Source organism: Typopeltis vanoorti, chromosome 2, assembly GCF_054136105.1.
Source record: "Typopeltis vanoorti isolate ZY-2024b chromosome 2, IOZ_Tvanoo_1.0, whole genome shotgun sequence".
In the NCBI taxonomy this organism is placed as follows: Eukaryota; Metazoa; Arthropoda; class Arachnida; order Uropygi; family Thelyphonidae; genus Typopeltis; species Typopeltis vanoorti.
In genome coordinates, this window is record NC_143550.1 from 173,020,452 (window position 1) to 173,039,985 (window position 19,534).

Sequence of the window (19,534 nt, forward strand, 5' to 3'; positions counted from 1 at the left end):
TTTTCAAATAATGTAGTATGTGGTAACTCATTTTTCGCTAACCAATACATAGATCTTAAAACTCCCAGAAAAGCATCTCTCTGCAAGTTATTCAAAATTGAAATTGATTTTTCAATTTGCCCTATTTCAGTTTCTTCTAGTATATGTTTTTCAATTATATCTGAACAAGAATCAGTATGTAACTTGCTTTATTCATGGTCAACCAAGCTTTCTTTTCGAAATCTTGTGCATGGCATAGTTATCCAAGTCACTTAACTGAAAGAGAATTTGCAGAAACCTACGATTCTGTTGTTGGTTTGGTGTCTTCACTACTATGCTTATCTGTTTCATCTTTCTTAAAATAACTTAAGACTGTGGTTTTCTGACTTGACTTTTTACTCATTATGGAGTAATTTAATAAGTACAAAATATCATTGTTTAAATTAATCGGAACAAATCACTGAATTGTGCAGTACCCGAGACACATAATGCGTGTTATGTCCCAATTTTATTATTTATAAGTATTAATTAGTAGGAATGGGAACTGGTATCACTCGAGACTGACATCATAGTCCTCGAGAGTTTTGAGAATTCCCTGAGATCACAACTATATTTGATGCCCAGGCTTATTTTCTATCTCGACTCACGATCTTCACACAAAAACCATTATTAAGAAAAATAAAGGTTGATTTTTAACATTGATTTTTGCCTTCGATTCGAATTCGCTCAATTTTCACAATTTATTTTCTTCAAACATCAAAATTATGTCTCTTTCGTAAAAGATCTTCTTTGCAATCGATATTCGAGATCCCGATTTTTGTCTTCTTCTTCCGTGTATGGATTGGTGTGTATCAAAGTGAATATCCAAAGCTCTCGAGATTGGCTTGCAATGCAAGAAATTGAGCTGGTCTCATGAGTATCGAGACTCTCCGATTCGATTTCTCATCACTATTAATTAAAAAATGTCTTAAATTATTTTTCCATTCTTTCATATTATTTAGCCATGTCAATTCACAACATTAATTAGCCTGGTGGTTAGTAAAACCAGCTGGGCGGTTTGCCCGTTCAAAAGGTCCTTGGGGAGAACATAGCTCCTACCATAGAGTATAATTTATACAGACTCTTTTGAGCTCTTTACAGGCTATCTCGTCTCTGATGTAAGAGGGTGGTCTGAAAACTTCTCAGCCTCGACCATAGATGGCGACACTATCTGCAAGATTTTTTTTTTCTAATTTTGTACATCTGTCATAAGCATCCATGTGAAATTGCAAGTCATTCTATCAGGTAGTTTGTTTTATACAGCTGTTTTGAAGCAAAAGTGTTGTCTGTATCCCTTGAAATGGATAAAATTGAGTATCGTGCAGTTATAAAATTCTTCGTAAAAGAAGGTTTAATGCAAAAAGAAATTCGTTCGAAGTTCATAAAAGTTTATGAACTTTTATGAACTCTCATAAAAGTTCATAAACTCTCTTCTCCTTTGTTTTCGACAATTAAGAAATGGGCTGCTGAGTTTAAACATGGCTGTAAGATGAACCATGTGAAGGATGTCCAAAAAGTGTAGCAACATCAGAAATCATTGATCAAGTGCATGATATGGTATTGGATGATCAGTGACTCAAAGTGTGTGAAATTGCTGAGACTATAGGCATTTCAAAAGAACGTGTAAGATATATTTTGCATGAAGAATTGCATATGAAAAAGCTTCGTGCAAGATGGGGCAAGCACTTGCTCACAGCAGATCAAAAACCCACTCATATGAAAATCTCTGAACAGTGCTTGGAGCATTTTAACAAGAATAAAACTGATTTTTTGTGTCGATTTATTACTATGGATGAGAATTGGATTCACCGTTACACACCAGAATCCAAACAGTAGTCAAAAAAGTGAACAGAAGCCAATTGTTCAGTGCCAAAGAAGACAAAGTCAGTTCCATCAGCAGGAAAGGTCATGCCGTCAGTGTTTTGGGATTCTAAAGGCATTTTGTTTATTAATTATCTTGAAAAGGATAAAACAATAACTGGGAATTATTATTCTGATCTTTTAACCAGACTAGATGAAAAAATTCTTGAGAAAAGACTCAGTTTGCAGGAAAAAAAGTCATCTTTCATCAGAACAATGCACCTGCCCACAAAAGTGTTTTGGCAATAGGAAAATTAAGGGTTCTGCACTATGAATTGTTGGGACATCCACCCTATTTCCCAGATTTGGTTTCCCTCTAACTTCTGTCTCTTCCCCAAAACTAAAACTCTTCCTTGCTGGTCAGCGTTTTTTTCGAATGAAGAGGTGTTGCGGCTGTCGAGGGGTATTTTGCAGATGTTACTGAGAACCACTATAGGGATGGGATAATGGCACTGGAGCATAGCTTGAATAAATGTATTAGTCTTAAGGGAGATTATGTTGAAAAATAAAAATAATGATGACCCACCTGTGTGTGAGAAATGCAACACCCATCTTACCATTAGTCATATTCTGCTGAAGTGCATACACTTCATATGAGAGAGAAATTACATTTTTACTTATCAGGCTGAGCCCTGTATACTCAGGCAGGTGTTGCTAGATTTGGACAAATTGCATGACTTTTTTAAATTTTTACAAAACATTAATTTATTCAAAGATATTTGATCATAAATTTGTTTACATGTATTATATTTTATTTTTACAACTCTTGTAAAAATAAAGATCCTTAATTTTGATGTTAATTTTGATTTAGCCACATCAGAATTAAGGGAAATGATATCACAGATGCAGTTCAGCTCATACTTTTTCAACATAACATACTGTTTGATGGTTCCTTATGCTGACTGCACCCAGTTTATAAAATCCAAGTTAATTGCCCAATGGCTATACTCTTGGCAGGAAGCACTGACAAACAAGTTGCACGAGATTAAGCACTGGCAGTCTAATCAACATTGGAACAGATGAGAGGAAGTTATTCTCAGTAGTCTCCGTATACTTGATACTCATCTCCCACATTCTTATTTACTGAGGGCTGATGACCCACCTGTGTGTGAGAAATGCAACACCCATCTTACCATTAGTCGTATTCTGCTGAAGTGCATACACTTCATATGAGAGAGAAATTACATTTTTACTTATCAGACTGAGCTCTATATACTCAGGCAGGTGTAGCTAGACTTAGACAAATTGCATGACTTTTTTAAATTTTTACAGTAATTTATTCAAAGATATTTGATCATAAATTTGTTTACATGTAGATACTAAACCTTGTACATGCATTTTATTTTATTTTATTATAACTTTGTGTATATATTTTATATTATTCAATCATTTATTTCCTTATATATATATATATATATTTATTTATTTATCTATCTATCTATCTATCAATCAACATCCTGAGTCCTACCACAGTATGACCTTTGCTGCCCTTGTGCCATTAAACCACAAATCAGTCAATCAACCAATCACATAATCACAATTTGCCTCAGTATCCTATAATTATTATTACTTGACACCTCCAGCAAGTACAAAGACTCATCGAGGGAGGGCACCTACTACTCTCCATTTCCCTACTCAATCCACCAACTACAGCAAACCAAATCATCCACACCAACGCCATCTATTGTCCACCACCACCACTAGTATTTTCACAGACAGCCACAAACCTCTACGCCCATGGCGGATTCAAACTCTCAACCTTTTGGCTGGAGAGCGGATAACCACTCGGCCAACCAGGCTTGCAATGTAAAATATTATGACAAGAGTCACCACCCAGACAGATTTTGACCTTTAGTGAGGTCTCATAGTACCCACATATAAAAAGGGAAATAAAACTGAATATGAGAATTACAGAGGTATTTCTCTACTGACTGTTTCTGGTAAGATTTACACAAGTATATTTGAGAAACTGGAAGCTGGTTCTAGGAAGATACTAAATTTAAATCAATGCGTAAGTCTTATGTTTTCCATAAGCAGATATTAAAATTGTGTATCACCATATTATTAAAATAATATGGATCAGATTCCACAACTATATATGATCCAGAGTATTTTAATAATATGGCTGATACACCATTTTAATATCTGTATGTGGAAAATATGACTTATGCATTTATTTAAGTATATTATCTTTTTAGGTCCAGTTTCCACTGATGAGACCTCACTAAAGGTCAAAATCCATCTGTGTGGTGACTCTTCTCATAAAGTTTTTGCATTTTGGAATACTAAGGCAAATGATGTGAAGTCAGCAGCCTCTATATACCAGTAAACTAGTTTTGAAGATACTTCACATTGAAACATATAGCAAGAATATAATTTCTGGTCAGGTATATTCTGGACATGCTAAGTGTGCACCATACACATTGAAAATTCATGAACAAATAATTTTTGAGCAGTTATTCATTTGAAATAAATAGTCATGAACTGTTACAAATATCAAGACATTCACATGACATCGAAGCACACCTTGACTAGTAATATGTGAAAAGAGAGTAATGTGATCAATGTGTAGAGCCTGTGATGAAACATCTTTGCATTTTTAACAGGTGAGCAGAGACTAAGTAGCATTCACACAAAGTAGCTCTGAAAAATATAAGTATGAAGAATTCATGCTCAAGGAATTTTTTTCCATGCCAGAGATCCCCAGCCACCAAAGAGCTGCATGTGAAACACTCACTATCTGGCAAGCAATAAATGCTCTCAGAAGTGGAACACCAAGATAAATGGTGCTTATAATTATTCCATATAAATTCCTTCTGCCTTGATACTTCTGAATGCCTCTTCATCCTCAGGACTACACATTCACTCTCACCAGCTTGGGGCAAGTATGACATCTGTTACAATCAGATTCTCTCATGCCACGACAAAGTTTAAAAACTCTTGATTCCTTTGTTACCTCCACTACATACTGACAGCTGTCCCTCAAGAAGTCCAAAAATTTAGCTCCACTATTACTTTATGCTTCTTGTTTTGTACAGTTTATACTACTGTAGTTGAAGTCCCCCTAATAATCATTCACTTTGTGTTTGCCAAACTAATTTGCCTAAACATTTCCTGCTTAACATCTATATTTTCTGGTCTATAACGACATCCCACTAAATATCTTGTCCAATCATTTCTAATTCACACCATATACTTCCAAAGCCATTAGTGTTATTTCCCTTCTGATTTTCTATCCTGAGAGAGCACATAATTTCTCTCTTACCATAAGTAACACTCTGCTACTCTCCTTTTACCCTCTCTTTCCTGCCAAAATATGTTAAACACTTCAATTTCTATCCATCAGGACATCCTCCTTTGTCCCAAGTTTCACTGATACCACAATCCTCAGAGAGTCTGAAACGGTCGGTTCGTTTTCATCAGTGGAAACCATCATTCCCTTTATTCCTAACTTCTGGCACTTGTATACAGAAAAACCATATTATTAGTAATCACATAAACCAAAGAGCCAAAACATTATGACCACCTACCAAATATGATGTTGGTCCTTTACATGCCCACTGAAACAGTTCTTATCCAGTGAGGCATCAATGCTACAAGGTTTCTTGTGGTATCTGGTATCAACATGTAACCAGCAAACTCTTGTAAGTATGCTGTTGAGCCACTGCAGAGTGAATGAGCTGCTCCAACATGAACCACAGATGCTCGACTGAATTGATAACTGGGGAATTTGGAGGCCATTGCAATACCTGGATGTCTTCCTCGTGTTCTGCGAACCATTCTCACCCAGTCTGGGCAGTGTGGCATGGTGTATTATCCTGCTGAAAGAAGGCACAACCAGAGGGGAATACCATTGCCATGAACAGATGTATCTGGTCTGCAATGATGTTAGGTAGGTGATAGATGCTATAGTTTCCTGGATGTGAATGAGTTTTCTAGCAGAACATTGCCCAAAGCATTACACTCCTTCACTGGCTTGTTTTGTCCCATGGTGCATCTTTGTGCCAATACTTCCCCAGGTAAATAAATGGTGCAACAGGAAATGCGATTCATCAGACCAGACAACCTTCTTCCACTCATGTTTTGATGATTGCATGCCCATTTGAGGTGATTTTGACAGTGAATCTAGGTTAGCATGGGTACGTGTAGCCGCCTGCAGCTGCACAGCCCCATTTTCAACAGGGTTCGATGTACTGTGTGTTGTGATACATTACATTAGTCATCAGCATTCAAATTACTGGTGAGTTGTGCCACAGTAACTCTTCGTTGGCCCATGCCATCCAGGATAGCATTCACTGATCTCGAGCATCAATGATTCATGGTTGGCCTACACCTTGCCAGTGGTTTGTGTTCCCACCCCCCTCTTCAGACCACTTTTTGAAGGTATATTCACCACAGCTGACCGTGAGCACCTCACAAGCCTTACCGACTCAGAAATGCTCTGACCAAGTTGTCTGGCCATCACAATTTCGCTCGAGTCCACTGCCTTTCCCATCTGAAGAAGAAGAATAACATTGATTAACAGAGCAGGGTGTCAGGTGTTATTTATACCATTTTATGACCTGCACACATGGTGTTGTTTCTCTGCAGTCGCTTCAATTTGCACGAAGATGCACCAGTCATAATGTTTTGGCTCTTTGGTGTAGCTATTACTACTATCTGAAGGCTTAACTCAGCTCTGCAATACAGTATACACCTTTCATTTCTCAAACCACCATCCTCACATTCTTGCTGCTTTCCACCTTTGCAATTATAGTTTTCCTGCCTAACACACTCATGTGTGCAGAAAACAAGAGTCTCTCCAAATGTTTGCATTCTTCTATGCTCAGATGCTATCTGTTTCTCTTACATTCATGTCTTTGTATTTTTAAATGTATTCCAAGCATTTTCGTATTCCAGACCCCCCTCTTCTTATGCATTGTTACTATCATCTCATGCACTGTCACTGCTTGTCTTCTCAACTCTGCATTATCACACTGAGGCAACATTCACTAACTTCCCTCTTGCACATTCTACTGCACATTTCTAACATTGCTCTCAAATCTTTTGCTAATTCATACTCTCTCTCAGGTCAGACATGAAACTATCATTATCATTTCTTCCACATTTTGCCTTGTTTCATTGCATTGACACACTCTATTGTTCCATTAGGCAAGTACTTCTCTAACACTATACTACACATCCAAAATCATTGAATTTTCATGTCACACTGTGACAGTTCCATCATTCTTCTCTCATTGGCATCACTAGACCTTTCTGCTTCCACTCTCTCTCTCTCTCTCTATGCCTTGCTTCCACGCTCTCTCAACTTCAAAATCTCTTTCTTTGTCTCTCACCTTCTTTCCTATCGTGTCTCTTTTTCCTCCTTGCACTAGCTACCTTGCTAGTCTCTTAATCTCTTCATTCTCACCTATGCAGGCCTTGATTGTTTTTCTTTTGGTTCTTGGTATTCCTGTTGTTATATACCAGAGTATTTGGATCTGGGATTTTATTATAAAATAAGTAAACTCAAGATTGAGTGAGAGGCAAAGAAAATTCAGAATTAATGTATTTATATACAAACAAATAATATCAGTGTAAATTTTTGGTATTGCATGACTGTTAGGTTAAGTGTATGTAAGATGTTATAATTTGCAAGAGCTACATACAAATGTGCATTATGAATAAAATTTATCTCCCACAGAGAAAAAGACCCACAAACTTAATAGCATACATGAAGAAAAACATCACACAAAATTTCTTCTCTTCAAGATCATAGGATTTGATGAGAATATATAAACTTCGTTGTTACCTATAAGGTGATTTACTCAGTAATTTGGCTATTTCTTCTGCTTCTGCTACCCCCCCCCCAGCCATCAGTGGTTATTGAGATTTATTCTTCTGTAATTATTTTGCTGAACAAGTAGCAAAATAGCTTTTTAGCTAATTTTCTCTCATAATCTGTTTTTGACTTCCTCACCATAATAGTCACCTTTCTTTCCTGTATTTTGTATTGCTCATAATCCTGATTATTAACTTTCTGATTATATATCCCTTACTAGAAATATCATGAAATATGACTGCATCAAGTTTACCTTCTAAGTTTATTATAATTACCAATATTTTGTAGTTCCACTCTTCTTAATTGAAAATTTCTTATGTTTTGATAAAATAGTTTTGATTTAATCTTTACTTGTCAGGCATTTGTGTGTGTGCGTGCATATAACTTATAAAAATTATTTTATGTTCTGAACTTTTCTTGTGATAGATAAATAAATATTATTTTGTCTTCTTTTAAAGGAGAAAGGCATGATTTTAAATGTTCACTATCACATCTACGAGAAATTCATCTCAGGAGGTACAACCTAAGGCGTTCTGCTCTAGAATTCTTCTTTATAGACCAAACAAATTTTTTTCTCAATTTTACAACAAAGGTGAGAAATTCTCTTCCGTCTTAACAAATAATTTTTTTATTCTAAATATATCAATAATAAATTCCAAGTATATGCAGCATGCGAAATATCAGAATCAATTTGTTAATTCTTGTAGAAGGAAGAAAATTAAATCATTTTAAAGTGTTCATTATGTTCTTTATTCTATACAATTTATTTATTCATGTATTGGAACACTTCATCATTAAAACAAAGCAAACACATCCAATCAGTATTCTGTGGCACATAGATAGCAGAACATGAACATTCTTTCTTTTTAGGTTATGGTGGTCAGCATTCATAGTGAAGAATTTATGGAGACACAACTTAATACCTAACTGCATTAAGTTAAAAAAGCATTCTAACATGTTTGTTGTGTCTCCATAAATTCTTCACTATGAAGAACATAGCAAAATTATTGATAAGAAGTTCGTAATGATGTAAACTTTTTGTGTACTATTATCATAATATTCTGTACCCAGTGGTGTAGCTAGAGTACGTGCGTAGAGGCTTAAGTGCTGTGAGGACATCATGTTGGAGGCTTAATGGATTTTTTACAACACTCAAAAAGAATTAAAATAGAATTTAATACTTCCTATATTTCGTCCTAGTCACTAGGACATCTACGGGGATTACAAAAACAATTAATGTAACATATACACAAATAACAAACAATACTAAGCCCAACCACGTGGGTGACACTAAAGTCCTATCTAGGTAGAGCGCCCTCTAAGGGCAGTAGTAGGTGGCCTGGAATGTAAGGTGGGAACTCTGGTGATGAGTGTTTCCCAGATCTTCGGAAGCTTAATGCAACCATATTTATTGAGATTTGGTTGGTTTTTGAGAGCTGCTGCTGCTTCTAAGAAAAGTCTCTCTTCCTTGAATTTGCTGTGGTGGAGCATGGTGGTTTTCTTCCATGATACCATGTGGGTGGTGTCCAAAACATGGTCAGCCAAGCCTGAATGGCCATAATTGTGTTTGAAGATGTAAGACTTGTGTTCCTCTAGACGGATGGATGCTGATCTGCCTGTCTGTCCAAAGTATGCCAGCTTACAGGAACAGGGTACTTTGTAAACTCCAGGCAGAGAGAGAGGAGGGAGCTCATCTTTCGTAGAATGGATAAGGATAGCCAGTTTGCGGTGGGGCTTATATGCTGTGTGTAGATTGTATTGTTTTAGTATCTTGGCTATTTTTTCGGATGTGCCACGGATGTAGGGTATGGTGATGGCATTTTTAAAATCTTGTTGACGAGAAGGACGGGGAATGGGGGAGGAGTTGATTATTTTTATGATACTGTGATCGCTGTAGCCATTGGAGAGGAAAGTGCTGTGTATGTGGTTAAGCTCAGTAGTGAGGGCGGTTCCACTGGAACAACGATTGTGGGCTCTCTTGGTAAGAGTTTTAATAATACCATATTGTTGAGAGGGTTGGTGGTGGGAGAGTTTGTGAATGTATCTGCCTGTGTGTGTGGGTTTTCTGTATACGGTGAAGGTAAGTGTATCATTAGACAGGCGTGTGACTAAGGTGTCTAGGAAGGGTAAACAATTGTTCTTTTCCTTTTCCATAGTGAACTGGATTCTTGGATGTAGACTATTGAGATGACTGAGGAAGGAGTCTAACGTGTCTGGGCCCTGAGGCCAAATAGAGAACACATCATCTACATATCTTAGCCAGATAGAAGGTTTGAGTGGGGCTGAGTCTATGGCTCGTTTTTCGAAATCTTCCATATAGAAATTGGCAAGGGGGGGGGGTGAGAGGGGGGAACCCATGGCAGTTCCCTCTATCTGCTTGTAGATTTTGTTGTTCCAAGAGAAATACCCAGAGTTAATGGCAAAGGAAAAGAGATCTAAGATGTCAGAGGGAAGAACGTTTTCTAAGAGAGATAAGGTGTCAATTAAGGGAATATTGGTAAACAAAGAGGAGATATCAAAGCTTACCAATATGTCTGTCTTCCTCAAGGTTAAATTTTCTGTGAGGGCTTTAAAGTCAGTCGAGTTTTTTATATAGGAAGGGGACCTTCCGGTGAGGGGGATCAGAGAGTTGGCCAGCTGTTTAGATAGTCTATAGCAAGGTGCATTGGTGGCATCTACTATAGGCCTGAATGGGGAATTGGGTTTGTGGATTTTTGGTAAACCGTATATTCGGGGGGGACGGGAGCGGAAAGGTTTAAGTTTTTTTGTGACATCAGGGGGCCAGGAAGATACTTTTTTGAGTAAAATTTTTAGTTTCTTAACTTGTGTTATTGTGGGGTTGTGTTCTAGCGGGATGTAGGTAGCGCGATCGCGGAGGATAATGTTCATTTTACGATTATATTCACTGGTATTAAGAACGACTGTGGCATTACCCTTATCTGCTCTGGTGATGACGATACTTTTTTCTTTACGTAGTTTCAGGAGAGCAGTGCGTCGGGCATATAATAAATTACTTCTTGGTGGCGAAGAATGCGTGAGGATGTTGGCTACGTCAAGTCTGATGTTGTTAGCTATCTCCGACGGTAAGCAACCAATTCCACGTTCGATGTTCACCATTACGTCAAGCACCGGCACTTCATTCGGAGCGACAGCAAAATTACAGCCGAGGCAAAGGGCGCTGACGGCATCATCGTTGAGCCTTTTGGAAGAGAGGTTTATTACTGTCTGGAGCGGTTGAATTTGTGGTTGCGGTTTGTTTTTCACAAGGTTGCTATATTTCTTGATGTGTTTATTTTTTATTTTTTGGTAAAGTCCTATCTAGGCTCTACCTAGATAGGACTGTAGTGTCACCCACGTGGTTGGGCTTAGTATTGTTTGTTATTTGTGTATATGTTACATTAATTGTTTTTGTAATCCCCGTAGATGTCCTAGTGACTAGGACGAAATATAGGAAGTATTAAATTCTATTTTAATTCTTTTTGAGTGTTGTAAAAAATCCATTAAGCCTCCAACATGATGTCCTCACAGCACTTAAGCCTCTACACACGTATTCTAATCATCCATGGAGAAGAACTAGCACGCAAATCCAAGCAATACGGTAAGTCAAAACTACGACTATCTAGGCAACTAAATAGGCTGGCCTTTTTAAAATGATGTCGGGATACAAGAGTGATACCAAACTGCGTTAAAATGAAGATCAATTTCCATTCCAAAAAAGTACTTCGTATATATAACCGTGCCAGCCAGGCATTACTCTGCGAGCAAATCGCCTCTACACGTGCTACCCTCACAGTGACGAACGCCACCATTGGCTCCTTACATTCAGAGCTCTCCACCGTTCTTAACCCTGAACTTTGGTCGATTCTCTCTGGCATTTCGGAAACTTCCGCACAGAGAGAATTCCAAAAAATAAAAAATAAACACATCAAGAAATATAGCAACCTTGTGAAAAACAAACCGCAACCACAAATTCAACCGCTCCAGACAGTAATAAACCTCTCTTCCAAAAAGCTCAACGACGATGCCGTCAGCGCCCTTTGCCTCGGCCGTAATTTTGCCGTCTCTCCGAACGAAATGCCGGTGCTTGATGTAATGGTGAACATCGAACGTGAAATCGGCCGCTTACCGTCAGAGATAGCTAACAACATCAGACTTGACGTAGCCAACATCCTCGCGCATTCTTCACCGCCAGAAAGCAATTTATCATATGCCCAACGCACTGCTCTCCTGAAACTACGTAAAGAAAAAAGTATCGTCATCACCAGAGCGGATAAGGGTAATGCCACAGTCGTTCTTAATACTAGTGAATATAATCGTAAAATGAACATTATTCTCCGCGATCGCGCTACCTACATCCAGCTAGAACACGACCCCACAAAAACACAAGTTAAGAAACTAAAAATTTTACTCAAAAAAGTATCGTCCTGGCCCCTCTGATGTGACGAAAAAACTTAAACCTTTCCGCTCCCCCCCCGAATATACGGTTTACCAAAAATCCACAAACCCAATTCCCCACTCAGGCCTATAGTAGATGCCACCAATGCACCTTGCTATAGACTATGTAAACAGCTGGCTAACTCTCTGATCCCCCTCACCGGAAGGTCCCCTTCCTATATAAAAAATTCGACCCACTCTAAAGCCCTCACAGAAAATTTAAACTTGAGGAAGACAGACATATCTGTAAGCTTTGATATCTCCTCTTTGTTTACCAATATTCCCTTAATTGACACCTTATCTCTCTTAGAAAACGTTTTTCCCTCTGACATCTTAGATCTCTTTTCCTTTGCCATTAACTCTGGGTATTTCTCTTGGAACAACAAAATCTACAAGCAGATAGAGGGAACTGCCATGGGTTCCCCCCTCTCACCCCCCTTGCCAATTTCTATATGGAAGATTTCGAAAAACGAGCCATAGACTCAACCCCACTCAAACCTTCTATCTGGCTAAGATATGTAGATGATGTGTTCTCTATTTGGCCTCAGGGCCCAGACACGTTAGACTCCTTCCTCAGTCATCTCAATAGTCTACATCCAAGAATCCAGTTCACTATGGAAAAGGAAAAGAACAATTGTTTACCCTTCCTAGACACCTTAGTCACACGCCTGTCTAATGATACACTTACCTTCACCGTATACAGAAAATCCACACACACAGGCAGATACATTTACAAACTCTCCCACCACCACCCCTCTCAACAATATGGCATTATTAAAACTCTTACCAAGAGAGCCCACAATCATTGTTCCAGTGGAACCGCCCTCACTACTGAGCTTAACCACATACACAGCACTTTCCTCTCCAATGGCTACAGCGATCACAGTATCAAAAAAATAATCAACTCCTCCCCCATTCCCCGTCCTTCTCATCAACAAGATTTTAAAAATGCCATCACCATACCCTACATCCGTGGCACATCCGAAAAAATAGCCAAGATACTAAAACAATACAATCTACACACAGCATATAAGCCCCACCGCAAACTGGCTATCCTTATCCATTCTACGAAAGATCAGCTCCCTCCTCACTCTCTGCCTGGAGTTTACATAGTACCCTGTTCCTGTAAGCTGGCGTACTTTGGATAGACAGGCAGATCAGCATCCATCCGTCTAGAGGAACACAAGTCTTACATCTTCAAACACAACTATGGCCATTCAGGCTTGGCTGACCATGTTTTGGACACCACCCACATGGTATCATGGAAGAAAACCACCATGCTCCACCACAGCAAATTCAAGAAAGAGAGACTTTTCTTAGAAGCAGCAGCAGCAGCTCTCAAAAACCAACCAAATCTCAATAAATATGGGTGCATTAAGCTTCCGAAGATTTGGGAAACACTCATCACCAGAGTTCCCACCTTACATTCCAGGCCACCTACTACTGCCCTTAGAGGGCGCTCTACCTAGATAGGACTGTAGTGTCACCCACGTGGTTGGGCTTAGTATTGTTTGTTATTTGTGTATATGTTACATTAATTGTTTTTGTAATCCCCGTAGATGTCCTAGTGACTAGGACGAAATAAAGGAAGTATTAAATTCTATTTTAATTCTTTTTGAGTGTTGTAAAAAATCCAGGTGTAACTAGAGCTTTTGCCATCCCTCTCAATACACACCAAAAATACTACAAAAAGTCAAAACAAATTATAGAGAAATAAATTAAAACATTGTTTATTTTTGAAGTAAAACTTTAATTTCAACATTCTAAAATGTTACTTTTTTTGCTTTTCTGTTAACAAAATCGTCGATGACATTGGCAAAGACTATTTCATAGTAACGTAGATAATTCTTAATCAGTTTTATTTAGAAAAACTCTTCTCACAACTAGTAACACTTACAGCAATTGTGAGGAAAATTCGCAGTAGTATTACAATATTTCGAAATGAGTTCTCGAGACTGTATTTCAGAATTAACTGCAAAAGTTCAAAAAGGTTCAAAGTGCCGCCCGTGGTGGACCGCCCACTCCCTAGCTACGCCTCTGTCTGTACCTCCCCCATCACTATCAAGTATCCATATCTGAAATTTGATTATTTGCTTAGCTCTCCGAGAAGGATTAACTTTTCGTTTTTCTTTCTATCAGCTGCTTTCTGTAATTACTCAAAAAATTATTCCAGTTCTTTCTTTCTTAGTAGGGCTATTGGTACTAATAAGTCTCATTGTCTAATTCTACATTTTGGTGTTTGCCCACATCACTCGACTTGAAGATGCCTGCCGGTTATGTTTATGTAGTGTTAAATACTATAGCTACTTCTCCTTCCTTTCCCTGATCAATGTTACCTGAATGTAGCACTTTGTAATTATTATTAATGATAATGATATGTTCTCTGTTTTAGTAATATCAATTATATCAACTTAGTTCTTTCTGTAATTCTTCTGCTAATTACACTTTGTTTCCATTGATCCATCTGATATTGATTGTGTGTGTCTTCCGTTCTGCTGATGTTGAGTTTTAGTTTGTTCCAGTAGTTGATGTTTCATGGTATGCAATTATATCCTGACAAAAACATGACTTTTTAACTAGGCTGTTCTCAGCTGGTATGACCTCATGTTGTGTGCCATCATTGTTTTTTGATTAAAGCCAATATAGAATATAATTTGGTCAGTTACGTCCTAAATTGCCAGCCTATTCTTATTATTCAGTATTTTCGTTAGATATCTGTTAATGGGATGTACCGTGAGAAGGTGCACTTGATATTAGGTGTCAGAGACTCCCAGTCAGTTCTCCTCATTCCTTAAAAGTGTATTGAAGTTCTTTTTCCATTTATCTTGCTTTCCTATTTATACCTAGTGATCTTGGGTCACTGCTGCTTGAAACCCAAATGATCACATCTGCACACAGTAGCCCAGGTGTTAGGTGTGATCAAAAAGTATGATGAATGTTAGAATTCAAGAAAGTTAAATATAAATATTAATTAATCTCCTTGGTTTGCCACACAATTGTCCCAACATTCCAGCCACTTTTTGAAACAGTTCTGGAAGTCTTCTTTCTTTAGTTCTTTTAGGTGCATTGTTATGGCAACTTCACTTTCTTGTATTGATGCAAAATGCTATTTCTTTTTCATTGACTTCAATTTTGGAAACAGCAAGAAATCACTGGGTGCTAAATCAGGTGAATATGTCAGATGCAGGCATATAGTTTTTTTTTTTTTTTTTGTCCACAAGAACTTTCGAATAAGAAGAGATGCGTAGTAAGATGAACCTATTCACCCACTTCTGTGTCTTCTTCAATGCATATCAGTCTGCAAACATTCCAGTACTTTTTTTATAATATTCAGAGTTGACTGCAGTGCCTCTAGGTACAAACTCTGCCCACACAATCCTCTCCAGAACGGAAAATACAATCAACAGGACTTTAACATTGGATTTTGATTATTCACCCAACTGATCTCAACCCAAGAAGGCATGCCAGTGCCTTCTGGAAGTCTTCTTTCTTTAGTTCTTTTAGATATATTGTCATGGCAACTTCACTTTCACTGAGTCCAAGAAGGCATTGACATGCCTTTTTTGGGCTGAGGTCAGTTGAGTGTTTTCCAACCTGGAGTCTAATTTTGGTCTTGAAATCATAACAGTAAACCTAAGATTTGTCTCATGTTATAACATTTTGGAAAAAGTTCTTATCAGAGGTCACATAATCATGCAATTCCAATGAAATTGCTAAATGCAGTTCCATTTCATGATAATGATGTAAAACATTGGTACACAGAAACTGTATTTATAACTAAGTGAGTAATCTAATCAACTCAGTTCTCATCACATGACTGACACATATACAAGATCACATGATTCCTCTCAGTTTCAAGAGCCCCTGTTACATTCATTCACTGTATGGTCTTAATGATGCCTTTTAAAGTGGGAAAAGAACTTCCTTTTTTTCTTTAAGTTAGTGTTGTCATTAACATTGCAGCTATGTGATGTGATTAACTTAAGAACATGAGTGATGCTGACCCTAAACTTTAAATCGGCTTACCATCACTCTTGGGCAATGAAGGATGATAATACACAGAAACTTCCAAAAATTTCAAAAATACCATTACTATGCTCTGTCTATAGCATCCTTAATTTGCTCATAGAATGCTTTTATATCCTTTATAACTCAACCTAACTTATAATCAGCAATACCATCTACCAATCATTAATATACAAGATAAACAATAATGTCCACTCATAGAACTTTCTGGTCCACAATTGATTACCCCTCTTCACTTAGAATCTGCTTCTCCGTATATCACTTTCTGATATCTGTTAGTCTGCACCCTCCTCTCTATGTTCCTAGCCTGTTTTTGTATACACATCCCATGTAGTTTGTATACTAACTTCACAGAACTGTCATAACCATTCAACTTATCAAACTCTAATATTACAGTACATGAACAGATTGCTAAACCATACTCTCCACTGTAGAAATTATTATTATTCGTGACACCTCCAAGGAGTCCGAAGACTCATCGCAGGAGGACACCTATTACAACTGTCTCCACCAAACTTCTGCTACCAATCATCTCCATCAATGCCATCTGCCGCCCACCACAACTAGTATTTTTTGTCTGTAAATTACGTGTGTTCTGAAGGGCCGATTTGTCTGTATGCGGGATGAAAAACCCGAGTTTCCAGGAGAAAAAATCCTGCTACCTCTGTATGAGATCGGCTAACTCACCTTTGATTGAAAAAGTCCACATAAAGATTCCTTCCATCATAACGAGAATCGAACTTTGGCCTATTCCAATCGAGGGTGCAATGTACCATCATTCTTCCAATTGCGCTATGGAAGTTTGTAGTACTATCTATTCACCTTTCAATGCAATTCTTAACCAGCCTTTCTAATATTTGAAGCTAACACCAGAGAGAGAGAGAGACTGATTGGTGGATGAGGCTCCATTAGGTGAAGTAATGTATGTGTTGCCTACAGCTAAGTGAGTTTCTTAGCATTTCTAATTATTAGCACTCCTGAAAGATAAGTAATTTTTTTCCCATTTTAGTTGATAATATTAGGTTAACTTATTGTTGTTTTTATTTTAAAGTGTTTGATTAATTGAGTGTAAGTAAACCTTATATTTTTTTATGTTTAAATACAATATTGTTGGTAAGCCACTAATACATAGTAGCACAATGGTGGAAAAGACCATGTTGTCGGGTGATTTGAATTTACAGCATTTTGTGCAGTTCAGTGTAGTGTGTGTGTAAGTTGTATTTGTTGCAAAAATTAAAGGATATGTTGAAGGAAATTGGAGGGAGAGTGTGTATTAAATGTTTCAAAAGTGAGTGACAAGAATGGAGGAAATGTTAGTAGCACTGGACAGTATCAACAGTAGGATGGAAATGTCATACAGGAGAATGAAATGGACATAAATAAAGAAATAGCATGCTAGAATGTTATCCTTCACAAAACAAAGCATGAAATTGAAAAATTACAGAAATTGCAAGTTATTGGCAGGGCTGAGAAGAGAAAGAAGCTGTTGGTCCAAAGTAATAATAGAGAGTTGAGCAAACAAATGAGAAAAACAAATTAAGAAAATTATGTACTGAGACTCAGTGATCAGGACAGTACTTAATGAAAGTGTAACAAAATCAAAATGTGACATCGACATTACTTCAACAGTGGTATCACTTCTGGGTCTGTCTCCTACTGATGAAACCTCAATAAAGGTAGAAACTGATCTGGGTAGTGGCCCTTCCCATAATGCATAGCATTTTACATGTCTGCAAGGATATGTGCATTCCATTATGGAATACTAAGGCAATTGATGTGAAGTCATTAGCCTCTATATATTAGTAGCCCAGTTGGGAAGTGGCTTCACGTGCAAACACTTGTTTGCTTACACTTGGATAAAGGATGAACCCAAGAACATAATTTCTTGGTATCTTTAATTCCAAGTAAAAAACTTGCAGCATCTATCTCTAATCCAGAGTATTTTAGATAAGGTGTGGCACATTTTTACTACTTGTATATGGAAATATGATTTATGCATTACTTCAACTGTGGTATTACTTCCAGGTCTAGCTCCCACTGACAAGACCTCAATAAAGGTCAAACCCAGTCTGGGTAGTTGGCCCTTCCCATCATGCATAGCATTTTACATGTCTGCAAGGATATGTGCATTGCATTATGGGATACTAAGGCAATTGATGTGAAGTCATTAGCCTCTATATACAAGTAGCCCAGTCGTGAAGTGACTTCACATGCAAAATTTGTTTGTTTACACCTGGATAATGGATGAAACCAAGAATATAATTTCTTGGCATCTTTAATTTATGTGTAACAAAATCGTGTTTTCCTGGTGCAAAAATTCACGAAATTAGTCATGCCATCCTAATGCAAAAAGGTGAGGTGAAAGAACTAATTCTCTTGGTTGGCACTAATGATCTGAGAGGCAAGAAGCATTCTGTGATGGAGATGTAAAGGAGACTTAGTTCTTTCACCTCACCGCACAAATTCAGAAAAACTTAAGTAGTTAAGATGAAAGCAGGTGAGTTTGTGTGAAGGCACCCATGACCAATTGTGAAACTAGTTTCTGAAGCAAAATTGTCAAATAGGGTAGTTAATTAAGGAAATAAGGGTGATTGGGGGGCCTACAGGAATGCTTCTGTTTCTATATACTAATGCCAGAAGTATCGGGAACAAGAGAGAGAAGTTTTTGGCACTGGTTAGTGCAACCTTGCCAAAAGTTAAAAGCATTATTGAGACAACTAACAACAGATGATGTAGTTACAGGGACAGAATATAAAGCATTTAGTATTTTCAGGAAAGAGAGAGAAGATAGGATGGGGAGATGGATACTGCTGATGATAGCAAATGAATGCACCCAAAAAGAATTGGAGAGAGTCAGGAAGGTGACTGTTCGTTTGAAGCAGTCTGGTGTGAGATCAAGGCCAGTAAGACAAAAGATACAGTTGATTGTTGCTGTAGGCCTTGGGGGGGGGGGGGATAATCTGGAAGACGAGCATTGACAAATTAGTACAATGAGTGCAGGTTAAGTGATTATTATCGGGGACTTCAATTATGGAGATATAGACTGGAAGGAAGAAAGATCACATTGCAGAAAGGAAATATAATTTATACACCTACTGAGAGATAATTGCTTGAGACAGCATGTGATAGAGGGGACTAGAGGTGTGAGAGTATCGGACCTGATCAAAGGATTAGAAGAGATATCCATAATTAAGGTGGCCGCATTGTCTCTGATTGGCAAAAATAACCATGTGGTCTCTTGATTTGAAAGATTGTAAAACATGAGGAATATTCTGTCAAGAAAGGGGTATATGTGGAACTACAAGACAGGTGATTGTGAAAAGCTTAGAAGGAAACTTGAATCTGTGTCATGGCATAAAGCACTGCAAGGGGTAA

The 19,534-nt window shown here is 37.8% G+C and overlaps 1 protein-coding gene across 1 annotated transcript in view; it reads left to right on the top strand.

Annotated features, from left to right (window-relative positions):
- The window catches only part of LOC150109672 (neurobeachin-like protein 1), a 1,254,229-nt gene that overhangs the window by 951,505 nt on the left and 283,190 nt on the right, over window positions 1-19,534 (top strand). Inside the window, exon 43 of the mRNA XM_090413954.1 lies at window positions 8,158-8,291. Coding sequence (XP_090270080.1) covers window positions 8,158-8,291 — 134 coding nt within the window. The remainder of the gene's footprint in view (window positions 1-8,157; window positions 8,292-19,534) is intronic.